The following is an 18,566-nucleotide window of genomic DNA, read 5'->3' as shown; positions in this document are numbered from 1 at the left end:
GCTGTGGCAGTCTACAGCCAGCAGCTGGATGGCCCACCCACTACTCATTACCCTGTTTGTCTCTGTGTTGCTCTGCTGGATGCTGTGGTGCAGAGATTGCCCAAGGCTGCTCCCAGACACATATGCAGTTGGCCACTCCCAGGCCTACTCCATTCCACACTGCTAACTCCTCACACTCTGCCCTCCTTGTCCTGTCTTGCATGCGTAGTTGCAAGTCTGTTGCTTGCTGGTTGTCCCAAGTGGGAGGGAGGTGCTGACTTCCCAGTGGAAGGGTGCTTGTGGTGCTGGTCACTGGGCACAGGGCAGGAAAGTGACTGTCCCAGGTGCCGCACGATGGTCCAAGTCACTTTTTTGTGCCTGTCATAGGGCAAGTGGAGTTGTGTTGCTTCATTAGCAATCCTCAATGCTGTGGCCAGTCTCTAACCTTGTTGTGAGTAGCAGTTCCACTTGGTGGTTATGGTACTTGACAAAGAAAAAAAAACTGGTGGCCCATCAGGGAGGGAGCTGTCACTCACCCCTCTGTGTACCAGTGAAATTTGTTGCCAGGCTGCCATGTCCTCCGTAAGAAATTACGGAGGGGCTTTATATTCTAGGACTACCCTTGTAGACTGAGTTTGCCACACCTTTGCAGTCTGTTTTTTGTGCGTGTTTTGTTCTGGGAACTTCCTGGGAATGGTGGTTCCTGCTCTGATCTGGATCCTGCCAGTGGGAAAAGTACGGGCAGCCCTATGGGCTGGTTTATCTTTTTATAAAGTCCTATGCCTATATTTTGTTTGATCTCCAAGTCTCTTATTTCAGATTAATTTTGGTATCAACAGGTATGTCCCTGCCTTTCTTCCAAATGTTCTTAGTTGACTTTCTTTGACAAACTCCAGTGTGAGTCCTCCATTATTCAGCCATATTCAATCCCGAGTCCTGCTGGTTTTTATGACGTACTCAGTTCATCTTTTCTGTTGTCTTCTTCTGAAATACTTGGTTTTTCCTTGCTAGTCGTTTCAGTGATCAGTTTCTCCTCTGCTCTGTCTTTGCAGCCCAGTATTTTATTGGAGCTTCCTTTCTGGCCAAACTCACACTTTGTATTCTGCTGGGTTCTTTGCTCTTGATTCTCAACATAAATCTGTTAAAAGACCCCAAAAGAAGCCATGCCACTGCTTCAACATTAGACTGCCTTGAGATTTCTTCTGCAAGATTAATTAGTCTACCATCCTTAATCCTAGTCTCAGGCAGTCTCTGGACATGAGTAAAATTCAGACAAGCTTTCTGCCAAGTTATAAAACACATTGTCTGAAGTCCAGCAGCTAATGCAGTCCTTCTTCCCAGCAGAAACCTCCCAAGCCTGGTCTTTACAAGTAGGATTCTATCAGCATTCTGGTCTTCTGACCTTTCAGCAGAATCTCCCATAGAGTACAGCCTAAAGTGTTCCAGCTCTACTTTTTCAGGTGGCATCTCTGAAACTTTCTAAACTCTTCCCACAAGCCAGCTTCAAATGCTCCTAAACCACACGGTAAGGTACAGTCACAGCAACAACCCCATTTCTCTGGTACCAAATTGTCTTTTCTCATTGCTGGTACAAAATACTTGACACCCAAAGTTAAAGGAGGAAAGGTTTACTTAGCTCACAGTTTGTAGAGATTTCAATCCATAATTGTTTGACTCCAAGGCAGAGCCTTGGAATGTAAGCAGACATTGCAGAGAAGAAATAGTTCATGGAGGATATAAGGCAGCAAAGCAAGCAAGGGATGACTACAGCTCTTTCTATCCCTTATATCTTTGTTTGTTTGTTTGTTTGTTTTATTTTAAAGAGTAAAAGAAGGATAACAATTACACACAAAGTGGTAGGAAATTATCAATGGTTATTGTTTTACATTTGTTATCTACAAGATAGTTTCTCAGGAAAACAAATAGACAAATAATAGTGAGTTACAGACAAAAGAGGTAGGAGATTATCAATAGTTGTACTACACTTAGGTATCTTCGAAAGAAAATAAATAGAACTATACATGAGTGACCTATTGAATAATCATTAACTATTCTCCATGGTTGTAGGAAACACATAATAATAAACATGCATCCATTTATGAAATAGGATAGGAACAATACAAACATTACAGAGTTATGGATAGAGTAGTAGGAAAATATCAATGACTGCTGTAATACATGTTGGTATCTTCGAAGTGGTTTCTCAGGAAGACAGAGATATTTAAGAAGGATCTAACAAGTAGTTACAGCCTAAGGGTTGTCAAAAATCAAGTGAGCCATCTGGGGCCAAAGCCATTTTTTGTAGCATTTTCTCTCCAGCCTCCCATCACATTGGGACCCCACAACCAGTTAGTGTCCTCTCCCCAGCTGTCAGCACAGGCATCAGGAATCCTGTTGCAGACTTCTCTGGAGCTCCACCACAGCCTGCACTGTCAGGGGAAGAATGGCTTCCAGGGAGTCTTCGCATGTATTGTGCAAGGTCCTCCTGGTTTACAGCTTCCGAGCAGCTCTCATGACCCCAGTCCACAGGACCTCTGACCCTTTGGGCTTAGTCTGCATTCTCATGTTCTCTGAGTCCTTGTTCAGCAGCTGCTCCTCCACTGACTCTGGACCTTTCTGGTTCTCAATGGCAGGAGCAAGAGTGGCCCATTGTATAGCATGTATTCCCAGGGGTTTTTCCATGTTTGAATGATTCACACACGTCCATAGGTGGGCATCTGCAGCCGGTGCATGGTGGGCCAATTGTGTCATTGTTTCTCTGTGTCATGATAGTTTTCAATTGAGCAGCGGTGGCAGGCCTGAAGGCCGGGAGCCTATGAGGCAGGAAGTGAGCTGCCGGTTGGAAGACCGGTGCTCCCCGCCTGTGGCTCCCCGTGCGCCCGGGGCACTCCCTCTGGGGGCCTACGAGGCAGGGAGCGAGCTGCTGGTTGGAAGACCTATCCCTTATATCTTATCTAGGCTACTTAAGGTAGGTAGTACTCACACTCATAATCCTAGTATTGCACCATGAAACAATCACACTGTAGATTTAGCTACATCTGAAAAAGCCCCATCTATGACTGCATGTGGATTTGGCGGGGGGTCATCTAGACCCAAGCCACAACACAAACCTACTTCTCTGGGTCCAGCAGAGAAAAGGTATACTACTCCTGTGCTATAAGAAGTTGATTTAGGCAAAACCAGTCTATAATAGCAGGCAGATCTGATTGGACCATATACAGGCCCAGTTGCACCTTGAAACTCATCACCCTGGCTACTTTTGCATCTTACTTGGGCCAGATGAGTACTGTGCAGATACTTGTTCATGCCCACATGAAGATGCATGCCTACCTTTCCCGCGAGTAGTTTATCACCCAATGCACCACTCAGTTTGTTTAGCTGGACTGCCTCTAGAACAGAGATGGCAAAATTTTTAGAGACTAAGGGTCCAAACTGTAACCCAAAACTCACTTATTTATTGCAAAGTGCCAACACTCTAATTAAACCTGAATACTGAGGTTTTGCTTTAGAAAAAATCCTTTGTCTTAAAAGAAAAACACAATAGAGCTTTCAATGATACAAAGAGCCTGGTGCAACAAACGTGCCATGGGTTCGCCACCACTGATCTAGAAGCTCCATGTGGATGCTATCTTCTTCCTAGAGGACCATCTGGACCGGGTGCTTAGGTAACTGAAGACATTCTAGAAGAAAGTGTCAATAACTTGCTGCCATTGCAGATTTAGACATGGACTCTCTGCCCCACTGACCAAGCATCAGTCAGCTAAAACACCTGGGTCTAAGAGCCATCATACAGACAAAATTAAGCCCACAGCCTCTCCAAATTCTGCTAGAGAACACCGACATCACCCTGAGGTGAACTTGGAGACCTGTGGGATCATGGACTTGCTAATTCTATGCCATGCTGCCTTCCCTGAGCTGCTGCTCCCAGCTTAGGACCTTCCGCTTCGATAGGAAACATATTACCATACCTGTGAGGGAGGACCTGCTGCACCACACTGCCAGGCTAAGTCAGTTATGCCTGGAGTTGTACCCTGCTCCTCAGAAAGGTATTATGCCCAGGGTGCTATACACTGGGTGAAATTTCCCAACTTCACGCTGAGCTGATGGCAATACTCAGGGACTTTACATAGCTAATTTTACATATCTTTTTCAATGTTGTCTCTGTCCCCAGTGTGGCTTCCATGTAATCTAAAACCCATTTTCAATTCCTGTCTGATGCTTACCTAGTTGGGTGCATATATAAAGCTTTCTTTTGGGTACCTGGCAATGAAAGTGAAGACACAGGTCCATCGTAAGGGAAGTGAAAAGCCATCACTTAGACACTGCCTGAAATGTGAGTGGGAAGAGGAAAGGTAATGTGGAGGTCTGATTAGAGGGGAGTTGTGTCTGATGCAGTTACAGTTAGTCCTGTACAGGCTGCCCATGAAGAAACAGTCAGAAGCAAAGGCAACGTCAGTGTTAAATAATCTCGGTAACCGAAGTTAAAATGCAGAGCTCACTGGTGAACCCTGGACTGCAGTATGAATGCCGTACTATCTGTGATTTATATATAAAGGCATATACTCCATACAGTCAAATTCCATCTTGATAAGGACTAGGGACTCTGCAAAGATAACGAGTGTGAAAATGGCTTCCGTCAGAAACACTTACTGCTATGCACAAGAACATACTAAAAGTAGTTTCAATTAATCAGAGACAGGAGGGCCAGGGATGTAGCTCAGTGGCACAAGCACCTGCCTGGCAAGTACAAGGTCATGAGTTCGAGTCCCAGTACCAAAAAAAAGAAAAAAAAAATCAGAGACAAGAAACACTGAACCATGTAACAAAATGCAAAGTTTTTACTTGTATTAATTTAAAAAAATACTGCAATGTCACAGGAGACTTGTATTTATCCCCCTAAAACTTCAGTAACACTTCTAATACTCAGGCATTTTATAAAAACATCTAGGTGCCAGGGACATAAATAACCATTTATAAATTTACTTTCTTCTTGAAAAAGACATACCTAGAAACTTTTATTTTGTGGGAAGTTTAAAGATAATGATCTAGAAGTCATAAGTATTTCTGGGTAAGGATGAAGACCCATCTGTTTGTTATCTTTCAACTTCTGTACTATAATTCTGGCAAATTCTTCTCCTTGGATGTCAGTGGTGTCCAGTAATTGCCTGACTTTTGAGGTCCTTGTAGGTTTGGTACTAATAAGTTCATAGTCCTCCTTCATGAGCAAATCCCTGGACAGAAGGGCATCCAGGGACTGGTTAAGGCAGGCTTCAGTCATCTGGCTCACAATGTCTTCCCTTTTGCTTTGGATCCAATGCTGAGCAATACCAGGCTGCAGGTACTCTGCACAAGAGCACAGGATAAACAATTAAAAAGGTAGGGCAGATATGCAGCAATAAGCATAATTACACGAAAAAGAAATATGTACAACATTCAGCTTTGAAATATCACGTCACTATGAATACAAGTATTTGTGGATACTATTATTTTTTTCAGGAAACATTCAGAGATTTGGGTTACCTTTCCTTTACCTTCCAGAGAAAACAATACTTTTTTATATGCTATAGACCACGGGCAAAAAACTACTTTAATTTTAATTTTACAAAAGCAAACTACTTTTGCTTTTATAAAGGAACACAGCTTTGTTGTCAATAACATATTAGGTAACATCTCCTCTCAGCACTTCCTTCCTTTGTTAGATGCTCCTACAGTGCTACCTGGGCCTAGTGCCACATGCCAGCCCGGGGCTTGAAGTGCTTCCCTACATAAGAAGGTATGAATACACCACACTGAGGAAATAGAACTGAAGAAAACTTACTGTACCCTAAAACTACTGAACACGTATTTGTGAGGTAAATAACAGCATTTACAACGTGGCTTACAGTCAGTATTACCTGAATCCACGAGTGGCTTTATTACTGAAGAGCATAGCGTGGTCCTGTGATCACACAATGTTGCCCTTTGAAATGCAGAAACAGTATTATCCCAACTGTGTTTTACCAGACAGTGATCCAGCTTCACAGAAGAGCAGTCTTGAGTTTTTACTATAAAATACAACATCTTCATTAGCAGAATATTCCTCAGATATTCTAAGCAGCTAAAATATCAATACCTGGGTCACAGTGAAGGAAGGCTCCAAAGTCTTTAGTTTCTCACTGTTACCAAAGCTACTGCAGAAACCTAATTCTGCAAATACATTTTAGAGCAAACAAAGGTTTATACTCAACATTTTTCTGTCTTTTCAGTTTCCTGTATAAATTATGAAATTTCAGTTCTTTTCTATCTCCTGCCACCATCTGCACTTGCAATGTTTCCTATATATAAATGTGTGTCAATATATAGTCAATAGAAAGACTTTTAAATGTGTCATGTCCACATACAATACACACCATCTACTTTCTCCTCTAGCAATCCTGTCCGACCTCAGGGCCTCAGCTGCCCATCTCTGTTCGCGAATGTGCATAATTAAATTTTGTGTCCTCATTGAATATTCTGTCTTAACATTTCAACAGCTCACTGGACATATCCCTACATGCACCACTCACACCCCAAATTGAAGAAAAAAAACATTAAAAACTTAATCATTATTCATCTTAACTCTATTTACTTGTTCATCTCTATAGTACTGGGAATGGAACCCAGAGCCTCCTGCGTGCTAGGCAACTGCTCTACCACTGAGCTTTTTGTCTTCCGAGAAGGTCTTGGTAAACTGCTGAGGCTGGTTTTGGACTTGTGATCCTCCTGCCTCAGGCTCCTGTGTAGCTGGGATTATAGATGTGAGTCTAACTAACCATTCACCTCAAATCTAAACGCTGTTTCAACTCTTATTTTTGTTAATAGCACCAATGTTTTGCAAGTGACTAGGCTTAACAACTCATTCGGTTTTCTTTTTTTTTTTTCTTCTCTCAACTCCTTTCATGAACAGTTACAAAACCCCACTGGTGAGTCCCCCATAGTATTCCTCACATCACCCTTTGCTGCTTTCACTTTGGTCCTCAATTCTCACACTCTCTTAGCAGCACTACACTGACAGTTTCCTAGCGGGTCTCCTGCCTCACGTCTCCTTTTCCTTTCAAAATACCCCATATTCCGGCCAGAATGACACACTAAAACACTCATAATTTCATGATGTCATACCCTTGCTGAAATATTTCCAGGAGTTATTCCCTACTCAAGTGAAGAAACCCAACAGTGAGGAGAGTATTATAATTCTTGCTGATACGACTCTCCCCTACTTATCTTCCGACTTTTATTCACCTCGTCACAGGGCAATCCAGACTGCTCAATGCTCCGTTCTCTGGAATCTGGGCCTCCACATTCCTTTGCCCGGAATGCCGTTAGCCAGAAATAACGTTTTCATGATGTCAAGGCGGTATAGTTGAATGAATGAAAACATGTATCCAGGGACCTCGTTCCAGCAAGACTTAGACTGGCGATCTGCTATGTGATCTAGTGTGGTCCAGCGTTCTTAATCTTTAAAATGAAGGCTTCCTCTCTTGAAAGGCTATGTCGTGAAAGTACTTTGGAAACGATGCCATTCTGTCACTGGAGCATCACAGCTTTAGCTCCATCTCAGTTTCCTACCTCATCTTACAGTAACTTAGGAACATGTCTCTTCTTCCATTAAAAATACAACAACTTTCCATAGTATCTAACATAATACCTTTAATACTTAAATGTTTTTACTGAACATGCCATTGCTATCTAAAACAACTTGTCACTTCTAAAAATGGGCATGGCTGGGTGTGGTAGCACATACCTGTAACCCCAGTAACCAGGAGGCTGAGGCAGGAGGATCACTGTGAGTTCAAGGCCACCCTGATCTATACAGTGAGACCCTGTCTCAAAAACAAAAACATGGCATGGTGGCCCATGCCTGTAATCCCTGCACTCTAAGAGGCTAACACAGGAGGACTTCAAGTTCAAATCCAGCCTGGGCATCTAAACAACTCAGGAAGGCCCAGTCTCAAAATGAAAAATAAAACAGAATGGAGTTGCGGGTCAGTGTGAAGGCATTGTGTTCACTTTCCAGTAACACACACACACACACACACACACACAATATGCAAATGAAAGACATGTTCCATACAAGCCATGAGTTCTTGCTAAGCAAATGATCTTGAAAGAAAGAGGGAAACTTGCAAATCAATACTGATGGGAAAATGTACATACCAGGTAAAAAATCTTTGCTCTGAGAAGCTGACTGAAGCCTAAAAGTTGTAGGAGAAGAACTGCTTTTATAAAGCTGAGAGGATCCGCACGATTCCTGAAGTAAACAGAGGATAACAGGTTTAGGGAAGCTTTATTCCTGAAAAATCACTTAAAAGTTATACAGCTTTATTTTCTAAAAAGTTCTTGCTTTGGGCTTATTACAAATGACGCCTCAGAACTACCACAAATTATAACAGATGGAATTAAAGAAACAACATATACAGAATAATCCACCAAACGTAATTTATCAACTCACATGGCAATAATTATACACTAGACATACTAATTTCTCAGTGTATTCTACGGGATCCCAGAGGCTTTGTGCAGGAGCTAGAACTGTGGATGAGAACTCTGAATTCTGTTACTTTGATTATCTGTGGATTTAGAGCAAATGCCTGTTCTCAGGTTCCCTCCAATTGAAGGGGAGGGGAACCTTGAAAAAGTAATGGAGGTCATTCATGCCTGTGGTCCCAGCTCTACCCGAAGACTGACTTACCTGCACCGAGGCATTTGAACTCTGGTCTCAGGATCTTTGTCTGCACTATCTATCTAAAATGTGCGCAGGTTCAAGGATCAAATGCAACAGTGTGCAAAGAAGAGATTCAGAAACTACTGTGCTTTAACGTTCTTTTGAATGTATTCTTACTTTTCTATAAAGTGAGTATTTATACTCTTAAAAATGACTTAGGGATGAATGCTACTGAAGAAACCTATCTTCTAACAGCAAAGTGGATCTTCCTCTTATTAATTACTATAAGAAGAAAGTGGCATAAATATAGTGGTAGAATTACCATTAGTCATTTGCCCATCTATTACTCTGGAATATCGCTCATTGTATGAAATAATCACAGGGACAGAACGCAGTACCCGAAAGCAAGGACTGTGATTTGACTGGATGGACAATGAGCTGAGAATTAGAAGAACTGGTTTCTAATTAGCACCTAACAAATGCTAAAAGCTCCCTGGGCTTTGCTTCCCATTTGTAAAGGAAGTGGTTCAATGAAAGGGCGCTCATATTCTTTTCACACTTCAAGTTTAGCACACACCTGGAGATACACACACATGTAAATAGGTATATATATTTTTAATGTGTGATATAAACATATATTTCTTCTTTTACCTCCTGTGGACTATGGTTTACAGGTATGTTCAGTGGCGACTCCGTTTTCTTTGGGTCACATGAGTGAACAGCACTGGAAGCACTCTGTAACTGGAACGAAAACGAGCATATACTTTAATTAGAAGTAATTAAAAAGCCACGGAAGGAAAATATAACCCACTTAACATTTATTTTATGTCTGTATACAACAAGAATGGAAACAAAATCTAATCAGTTGAGAGTATACTACATACAGTGTAGAACAGGGGAAATATCTTTAGAAAAACAGACCTTGAATCCTGCCTGTACTAACTGGTTGACTTGAGCAACTTCTTGACCTCTCATAGTCTTGGAGCTTTGTCTTTAAAGGAAAACTTGAATGCTAGATTGTTCTAAAGCCTGAGATTGTAAAGATAAAATGTCTGGTGCTTAATAAATTTGGGTGTGTGTTCTATCCATAATGATTCCACATCAGCTATATGTCAGTACTGTGCTTTTTAAGTACTACTATTCTCATTTTATTGATAAGAAACTGGAGCTTAGACTAGGCGTGTTTAATGGTATGGTTGAGGCCAAGTGCAAGGTCCTGAGTTTAATTCCTGATACTCACCCCCTAAAAAAGAGAAACAATCTCTGTTTACTTATGAATACCTGTTTTGCACTAGAACTGTAAGGAGACTTAGAAGTAATATATGGAAAAAGGCTCAAAGTTTACTTGACAACATTCAATAAATACTTGCTGCTAAGCAGATGATTTATTTAAAAGCTACCCTTTTGTATTAAAATTAAGCAGTTTACTTGTCTGCCACCAGTACTAAGTGATTTAAAAACAAACATAAACATCTGCTTGCCTTCCTTAGCCCAGCATAATGACAACTGCTCTTCAGAATCTTAGCAATCAGTAGGGTCTGCTCCCGACTCTGTCATTCAGTTACAACTACCTGTTCTGTTAGGAGGAAAAACTTCTTACCGACGATCCATGTTTACAATGTAGTTTGCACAACACTCAGCGAATGTTTATAAATATGTTGCTATGTGAACGTTTAAAATTAATTTTTGGCTACGTCTGTGTTATTTAAGGCTCTTTTGTGCTTTACTGAACTTTTATTGCTTGCCTTCCTTTTTTTTAAATTTCTGAGAGGCACAGATGGGCTCACTGAGAAGAATTAAAGAAGTACATCGTCCAAAGGACTGTGGGCTCTCAAAGGGCGAGGTTCCTCACTGAAACGCTTCTGATGATGCAATATCCTTGTCTTAGTTAACTCTGCTTTTCATAACTGATGAGACGTCAGTCACACTGCTCATGAACTCGTGAATTAGTCCCGAAGAAGAAATGAAATAGAACATTAAAGAAAAAAATTCTTTCACTCAAGAGATAAGAAGTGTTTAGCTGAATAAAATGAATTATAGGAACTTGTTCAAAGAATTTTTAAAGATGGAGGTAACACAAAAAAGTCACTCTAAACAATGATCTTTACATTCAGAAATTTCTTTATGAAAGTCTTGCTGTTTTCAGAGACAGGGTCTTATTATGCTGCCTAGGTTCCGCACACTGGCTTGAACTGTTGAGTAGCTGGGACTCTTGGCATGTGTCACTGAGCCCAGCTTTTAAAAATCTGTATCTACTGTTGGCCCTGGCGCAGCTAGCTGTCTAGGGTCTAACATAAATGACTAACTTTCCTATGGTGCAATCATCTCACCTACAGAAATCAGATGATATTCTTCCCCTATCAGTTTCAGACTTGATGTATAGATTTAAAAAGTAAAAAATAACTATAGTTCCTCTAATTGAAAACAATACTTCAATCTTAAAAACGTGGAAAAAAATGTTATTGGTAAATAATATAAAAATATATACTTTAGTAAGCCAGAAACTTCTAAAAATTAAGTCATATGTATGGGATCCTAGGGTTTAAATTGTTTGGAAATAAAATAACTGGAATGGTTCTCTTTCCCTTTCACCACCAAGATGACAGTTCTTCCATCTAGCTTTGTTTAGGAGGAGAAAGGAGAAAGTTGTGAGGAGATAAAACAGGAACTGAAAAAGAAGACAAAAAACACACTTAGAGGTTTGTATTTACTACGTAGTGAAACTGGTGTGCTCTGGACGAAAGACCTGATACCTACTCAGAGTGGGAGGGTCAGTGATACGTTATCAGAGGAACCCCTCTTTCCAAAATTCAGGTGCTCACATTGCTACTGTCAGTTTTGGTTACCTACAGATGTTTCTTTTGGATTATTTCTTTTATTTTTTTATTTTTTATTTTTTTTGGTTTTTCTCCGGTACCAGGAACCGAACTCACGACCTTGCGCTTGCCAGGAAGGCGCTTTTGCCGCTGAGCTAAATCCCCAGCCCCTGGATTATTTCTTTTAAACCCAACGTTACGTAGATAGATCCAGCAAGGGATAAGCTGTATAACTACATCATTTAGCAGTAAGTAAACTGTCTATTTTGCTTGTTCGTAATTCAAGACTTCGGCTAAATGGTGGATTATCATTTTATCTTCAGTGCAATTTAATAAACTCTAACAAGTGCAAAAACCATACTTACTCTGACCATAGCTGCTTTTTGAATAAGTTTTGATAATATTAAGAAAACCTTAGTAATAAGGATCAGCTCTTCTGATCCATAAGGGCCAGACTGATGAGACAACTGCCCTAGGTAAGTCACACTGACTTCTGCTACTTTTCATGGAGTATTTGAGAAAATGAAAATACACATTCTGTTATCAGTTTTAATAAAATTCTATAGCTTGGTGTGGCATCAAGTCTCAGTAAAACCCAAGTTCACTGAATAAAAAAGCGAAGTAGAAGAACTCAGGTATTTGTTACTTTGTAGGTATTAAAACGTTAGGAAGGAAACTGTGACACACACACACACACACACACACACCCTGCCTCGTCCTTGCCACGATTTTTTTTGCTTTTTGTTTTTCTTCTGGTACCAGGAATTGAACTCATAACCTTGCGCTTGCCAGGCAGGCACTGTGCAGCTGAGCTAAACACCCAGCCCTCCTTGTCACGATTCAGGAGCACTCAGTGTCCACATTTTGGCTTCATTACCCACTTTGTATTTACATCTCATCTGTGAGGGCTCCGGAAACGGTAACCCTGAAGCTGGCCATGTGAATGAATGGAAAACTCCTGCGGTGACAAGAGGGAGATGTATTCATAGTCTCTTGTGAAAAGTATTTGTGAAAAGTATATCAAAACTAAACTGAATTAAAGACTTCTCAGGAGTGATACAGAGTTGTTTAAAGTTCTAATTTACAGCATTTCACTTGGTAATTTACCTTTGTTTTCTTTAACTGAATAACAGCTTCAAGAAAAGTTATCTCTTCAAATGTTCTCATAATTGGTTCAAGTTCTATTAAGCACTCTAAATAAAAAAAAAATAAACAGAAGTTTGGTTTCAGATTGCTTCTAATAATTAAATTGAATGCTAACATTTAGTTCATAACGCCCTACATCAACTCTTTCCCAAACTGATGACACTGACCCTCTTAACAATCTTTATTAGTAGCATAATAGACATAAGAATCAATGGAATGGAATTCACCTGCTGATCTCCAACAAGCAAGCTAAAGCCAAGTCAGTGAAATGATGGTCTTTTTTAACAGATGGTGCTAACAGTTATTCATATGGAACGGGATAATTTATACCCTTTATCTCACACCATACATAAAAATTAACTTGAAATGGATCATACACCCAAATGTAAACATAGGAGAAAATCTTCATGACTTTGAGTTAGGGAAATATCTTAGATGACATAAACAAGATCCATTAAATACTGGTCATCATATTTCAAAATTGTAAAAAATTGACACTTCAGAAAAAGGGAAAGATAAGCCGAAGACTGGGAGAATATATTCACATGTCACACATCTGCTAAATGATTTGCACCTGAAATATGCAAGGAACCCTGACAACTCAATAACAGTACAAATAATAAAAAGTGACTAAAAGGCTGTATAAAATGCCCATACTTGGCTCTACTTCTTTCCCCTAATTAAAACTTTATTATATATCACTCTTACTCTTCTGTTTTTCTATCGCCACTAATTACATTTGTTTGGGTTACTATGACGACGATGCTTGAAATTTTTGCTTATCTTCTTTGGCCTCTTGGTAGACTAGGCACTGTTGATCATTCTGTCTTTGAAACTCTCCCTCTGGTGGCTTCCAAGATACAAGAGACTGCACCTTCTACTTCCTCCCATTAACCTTGTTTCTTTTTCTCCTTCTACTCAATTTCTAAGTTTAGGCATGTTTCAGAGGTCTAATATGGGTCTCTGCTGTCTATATTCCCTATCTAGATGATCTAGTTTAGAACTATCTACAGGTCAGTGACACTCAATTTTGTATCAGGAGCTCTAGCCTCTTTGAAAAATAATTTTACCAAAGATTGTTTGTACTTGTTTTCTACCTGAACAATGCTGTTATCATCCACATATAAGTTTTTGTGTGAACATGTTTTAAATTCTCGGAGAAATTGCAGGGCTGAATGGTAAATTTATCTTTGTTTGTTTTTGAGACACTGTCTTGGTATGTAGTAGGCTGGCCTTGAACTTGCTATGTAGCCCCCGCTGATCTCAAACTCAAGGTTTGTCAGCTTCAGTCTCCTCAGTGCTGGGCTTACAAGTCTATGTGCCACCGTGTCTGGCTAGCTTTCATTTTTAAGAAACTGCCAAAGTGGTCACATGATGTTACATTCCTGTCAGCAATGCATGAGTGTTTCATTTCTGCATATCAGAGTCAAGACCTGGTATTTTCTGTCATGATTTTAATTAGTATTTTCTAGCAGTGTTAAACACTTTTTCATATCCTTTTTAGTCATTTATATATTTCTTTTGAGATTCAAATCTACTAATTTTTAAAGTTTTGACCCATTTTTTAAACCAAATTTTTTTTTTTTTTGGTTTTTCTCCGGTACCGGGAACCGAACTCATGACCTTGCGCTTGCCAGGCAGGCGCTTTTGCCGCTGAGCTAAATCCCCAGCCCCTAAACCAAATTTTTAAACATTTGACCCATTGGGTTGTCAAAGTTCTTTATCTTTCTACATACAGCTCCTTTCATCAGACACATAATATGAAAATACAATCTCCCAGTCTCTGGCTTATCTTTCTATGTTTCAGTGGTGTTATTTTGAAGTGTAAAAGTTTCCAATATTTTTAAGGCCAATTATGCAATTTTTGTGGATTCTGTTTCTGATGTCTAAACTGAGAACTCTGTGTAACACTGAAGTCACAGAAGATTTTTTCCAGCTTACATTTAACAATTTCATTTTTTTTTGTGCTGCTGGGGATCAAACCCAGGGCCTGGTGCATGGAAGACGCAAGGCAAGAACTCCACCACTGAGCCACATCCCAGACCACCGCCAGCGGACCTTCAGATGCACGATCCATTTTACCTCTGTAATGCATCTTAATTTGGCATTTACTTCCAGAATCGTCACCCGAATCAGACAACTAAGAAAGGGTTTCGTAGCCGTGGCTCTGCCTGTCTTCTTGCTTTCCTCCAGTGCTCCACACAGCAACAAGAGGGATTTCACCTGAACTCAAATTAGATCATGAAACTTACCAAGAAACACCCTGTACTGGGTTTCAACTGCATGAGTCACAAAATTCTAAGCTTTTAAGATGGGCAACAGCTTCCTCCTTTGCTCACTTCAGTCAAGCTATATGGGCTCTTTTCATTCCTTACAAATACAAAACTTTTTCCTCTTCTAATTTCAGAGCCTTTACCCTCGCTGTTTCCTCTGCCTGAGCTCTTTCACTAGGTTGTGAATGACTGGCTCTTTTTCAAGTTTTACATTTCAGCTCAAATGTTTGCTGTCCCACTCTCTTAACTAGCTACTTATTACCATGCGTATTCCCTTATAGGACTTCACGATCCCACCTGGTTTGCTTTCTCTGTCTTCTCAACTAGAACGCGAGCTTCCAGAAGTCAGTGCCTTCATGGTCTTGTTTCTACTCTATTCCCAGTGCTCATTCCAGTAAGTACACAGCACATGGGAGCTGTTTAATTAATAAATTAAAGAATTATTATCCCTTCAAATGATTTTCTTTTCTGCAAGGAATTCTCAATTTGTCTCTAGAAGTAGCTACCCACGTGTGACAGCTATGATTAACTGGAGTGAAAAGAATCTGTACACCCCCTTCAAGCTGCTCATCTCACTGGCAGTTTTGCAGGAGTGTTTTATTTATAGTATGTCAGCTATTTCTGTATTTCAAACGGTGCACATTAAAACTGTGTACTCACTTAAGAAAGATGGTCTTTCATCTGGGTTTTGTGCCCATCCACGTTCTATTAGTGAGATCATGAGAGCTCGATGAGGTATATCAAGTGGCAAACTTTCTTCATTAGTGTCAGGTCGACGTCCCTGTGATACACTATACATGATCTGCAAAGGATTGGTGACTTCTGTCCAAATGAACAGATTTTATTAGACATATACCATGATTCAGTATCTTAAATTCCAACATTAATGCAATAAAAGTAGAGAACATTGACTTTTAAAGAATAATTTACAATTCCCTTTCCTATAAAAGGAACATATGCACATCCCACGCAGGGCCAGATTTGCCTCCTCAGAGGGGAGGAGAGCACATCCTCATCTCAGGAATTCTGGGCGTGGCCACATGATCTGACTTAGTTGGTGGGATGTGAGTAGAGCAGAGCCTGACAGACAGCAGAGCTGAGTAAAGTCTGATAAAACTAAGAAGCGTTATAGCAACTAACATCTAATGTGAATAAGAAATAAATGTGTTTCCTAAGTGGCTGAGATTTTTAAAGTTGTTTGTTACAGCAAACTGCATACTACAGAACTGTCAAATTTAAAAAATAATATTATTAGGCAATGAAAAAGATTACTCTTCAGTGAGTTTCTATATAAAGAGTTTTACAGTTGGAATGGATCGTGGAAATGGTGATTCCTAACTTCATTCATCTCATCTTACAGATCATAACATGAGGACTCAAGGAATTAAGCAGTTTGACCACAGGGCCAATTACTATCAGAACAAGAATTGGAATCTTGGTTTTTCTGAATTCTAGTTCAGTGTATTTTTTGGTAAATCATGAATTCAGAACTGATAAATTGTTATTTTTTTATAGTGTATTTTATATAAAATGAATGAAAGATAGATTAAAAATATGACTACTAGCCAAGAGCGGTAGCACACACCTGTAAGCCCAGCACGTGGGAGGCTGAGGCAGGAGGATTGCCATGACTTTGAGGCCAACCTGGCTACATAACTGAGTCCAAGGCCAGCCTGAACTACCATAGCAAGTGCCTGTCTCAAAAAATAAAATTATTACAACATGATTTATCTAGAAGAAGAGAATCAAAGTATACTGACCTTCAAAAGGCTGCTTTCTTGATAACACTTCCCATGTGATAATTGCATAGCTATTTAAAATAAGAACAGTTATACATTATAAATAAATTTTGCATAATAAACTAAAATATATAGCACTAATTTTACAAGCTATGGAGATACTGTTTTTCAAAGTAGTAAGGTTGTGAAATGCTACATGAAGAATCACCATACACAGCCAAAATGATGAATGTCACATACTTACAGGCAATTAACCTTTGTTTTGAAAGGGATTGAATTTTAACTTGAAAAATTAGGAAATTAACAATAGTTCAAAGTTGCACGCAAGGACAATGTTTTCAGGACAACTTAGTAGTTATTCTTGAACACCCAGGTGAGCCATATCTTCTGCTTACATGATTCTGTTTTGCACACAAAATGAAGAGCCATAACAGACTCTCATGTAACCTTATTCTACTGACTTTTTTCTAGTTTCACTACTGCTTTCTTTCACAGTGAAAATATTCTGCACACAATTTAAACATCAGTTGTAAATTACCTGGCTGAGCTGCACAGAGTTTATGTTTGGGATAAATAATTAAGCAGGCACAAATTCTGCCATGTCACCAAATTGATTACATGTTCACAACGGACACATGGAATTGATTAGGTAATAACATTTTAGAGGAAGAGTGAGGATTACAGATTGGAAGATTTCTTCCCAAATCAAGGAATAATAAATATTTTTTCATTTTTCCTGACAGGGAATACTAACATTGAACGTAGAGACATAATTCACAAATGAATTAAAAGGACTCTTCATCTGTTCTGTTTTTATAGACTCAAATTAGCTCTGAAGAATTGTTGACGAGAACACGCTTTTTATCTTAGAAGGTGGGATTTTTTGAGTACATCATTCAAAATAAGCTAAAGGCGTCAGGGAACAGAACACATGAGAACATTTACTCATACAATAATGTGAATGCAAAAGATAGGTGTCCAGTAATGTGGGTTGGCTGGCAATGGATTCAATTTGAGGTATTAAAAATTAAAATATTTTTTTAGAAAATAATAGTTTACTTAACTATATAACTTTGTTGATGAGATACATCATTGTTAAACTGCATTCATTTTTTACCTGATTTATTGAAGATAGTAAAGTTATTTTAAAAGGTTATAAAATATGTTTAGAATAAACATAGAAAATCTGATTTTACATTTATCATAAGAGACAAGTGTAATTCACATATAAAGTGAATGCCCCACTCCCTAATGCAGAGCATTACAAGTTTCTATCTTCCTTTCTATAAAGTAATCAGTATTGAAAACACTGTATTATGCTTATTACTGTATCATAACAGTATAAGCGATCTGTACCTGAAACATAAAAATATGATTTTACCAAAAGCATTAATTTGTTGTTATGAAAGGCTCACACATATACAAATACTAGAGGCTCTTTAAATAGAAACATCCTTAGTAGGTACAAGAGGTTGTTCATTTTTCTACAAAGATGTGTAAGTAACAGACTGAAAGGATGAACAGGATAAGAAACTTAGAACTGGTAAGTTAGGTATCAGTTTGCCTCCGCTTCCCCAAGTAGCATCTGATCAAAACTCTCTGACATTATATTTCAAATTAGGAGGAAAGAAGATATGCCTAGGAGTTTTTAAAAGTTTGTAAAAGTTTCTGACAGCAAGAGAGCTTTGAAAAATATTGACCACGTGACTTATTTATTTTTACCACAGTTAAAAGAATAAAAATCACACCTTAAAATGTAGCTTCAAAATTAATCTTCTGTTTTAAACAACGTTAACTACCAGAAACACTAAATCTATTGGAAGAGAAAGTAGGTAAAAACCTCGAAGACATAGGGTAGACAGAGAGTTCATGAATAAAAACCAAATTGCACGTGAAACACTTGAAAGAATCAACAACTGGGATCTCATCCTAC

At 39.2% G+C, this 18,566-nt stretch overlaps 1 protein-coding gene across 1 annotated transcript in view; it reads right to left on the bottom strand.

Annotated features, from left to right (window-relative positions):
- Positions 1-4,794: 4,794 nt before the first annotated feature.
- Ripk2 (receptor-interacting serine-threonine kinase 2) overlaps positions 4,795-18,566 on the bottom strand; it is a gene marked incomplete at its 5' end in the record, with an annotated part of 28,468 nt that continues 14,696 nt past the window's right edge. Inside the window, 7 exon segments of the mRNA XM_013512753.1 lie at positions 4,795-5,322; positions 5,874-6,023; positions 8,152-8,245; positions 9,311-9,400; positions 12,583-12,668; positions 15,555-15,716; positions 16,655-16,704. Coding sequence (XP_013368207.1) covers positions 4,985-5,322; positions 5,874-6,023; positions 8,152-8,245; positions 9,311-9,400; positions 12,583-12,668; positions 15,555-15,716; positions 16,655-16,704 — 970 coding nt within the window. The 3' untranslated portion in view covers positions 4,795-4,984.

The sequence above is a fragment of the Chinchilla lanigera genome, unplaced genomic scaffold (genome assembly GCF_000276665.1).
Source record: "Chinchilla lanigera isolate Chin_1 unplaced genomic scaffold, ChiLan1.0 scaffold00016, whole genome shotgun sequence".
In the NCBI taxonomy this organism is placed as follows: domain Eukaryota; kingdom Metazoa; phylum Chordata; class Mammalia; order Rodentia; family Chinchillidae; genus Chinchilla; species Chinchilla lanigera.
Note: the sequence above shows the minus strand (reverse complement) of the source record. Positions and strands in the feature narration are given on the sequence as shown.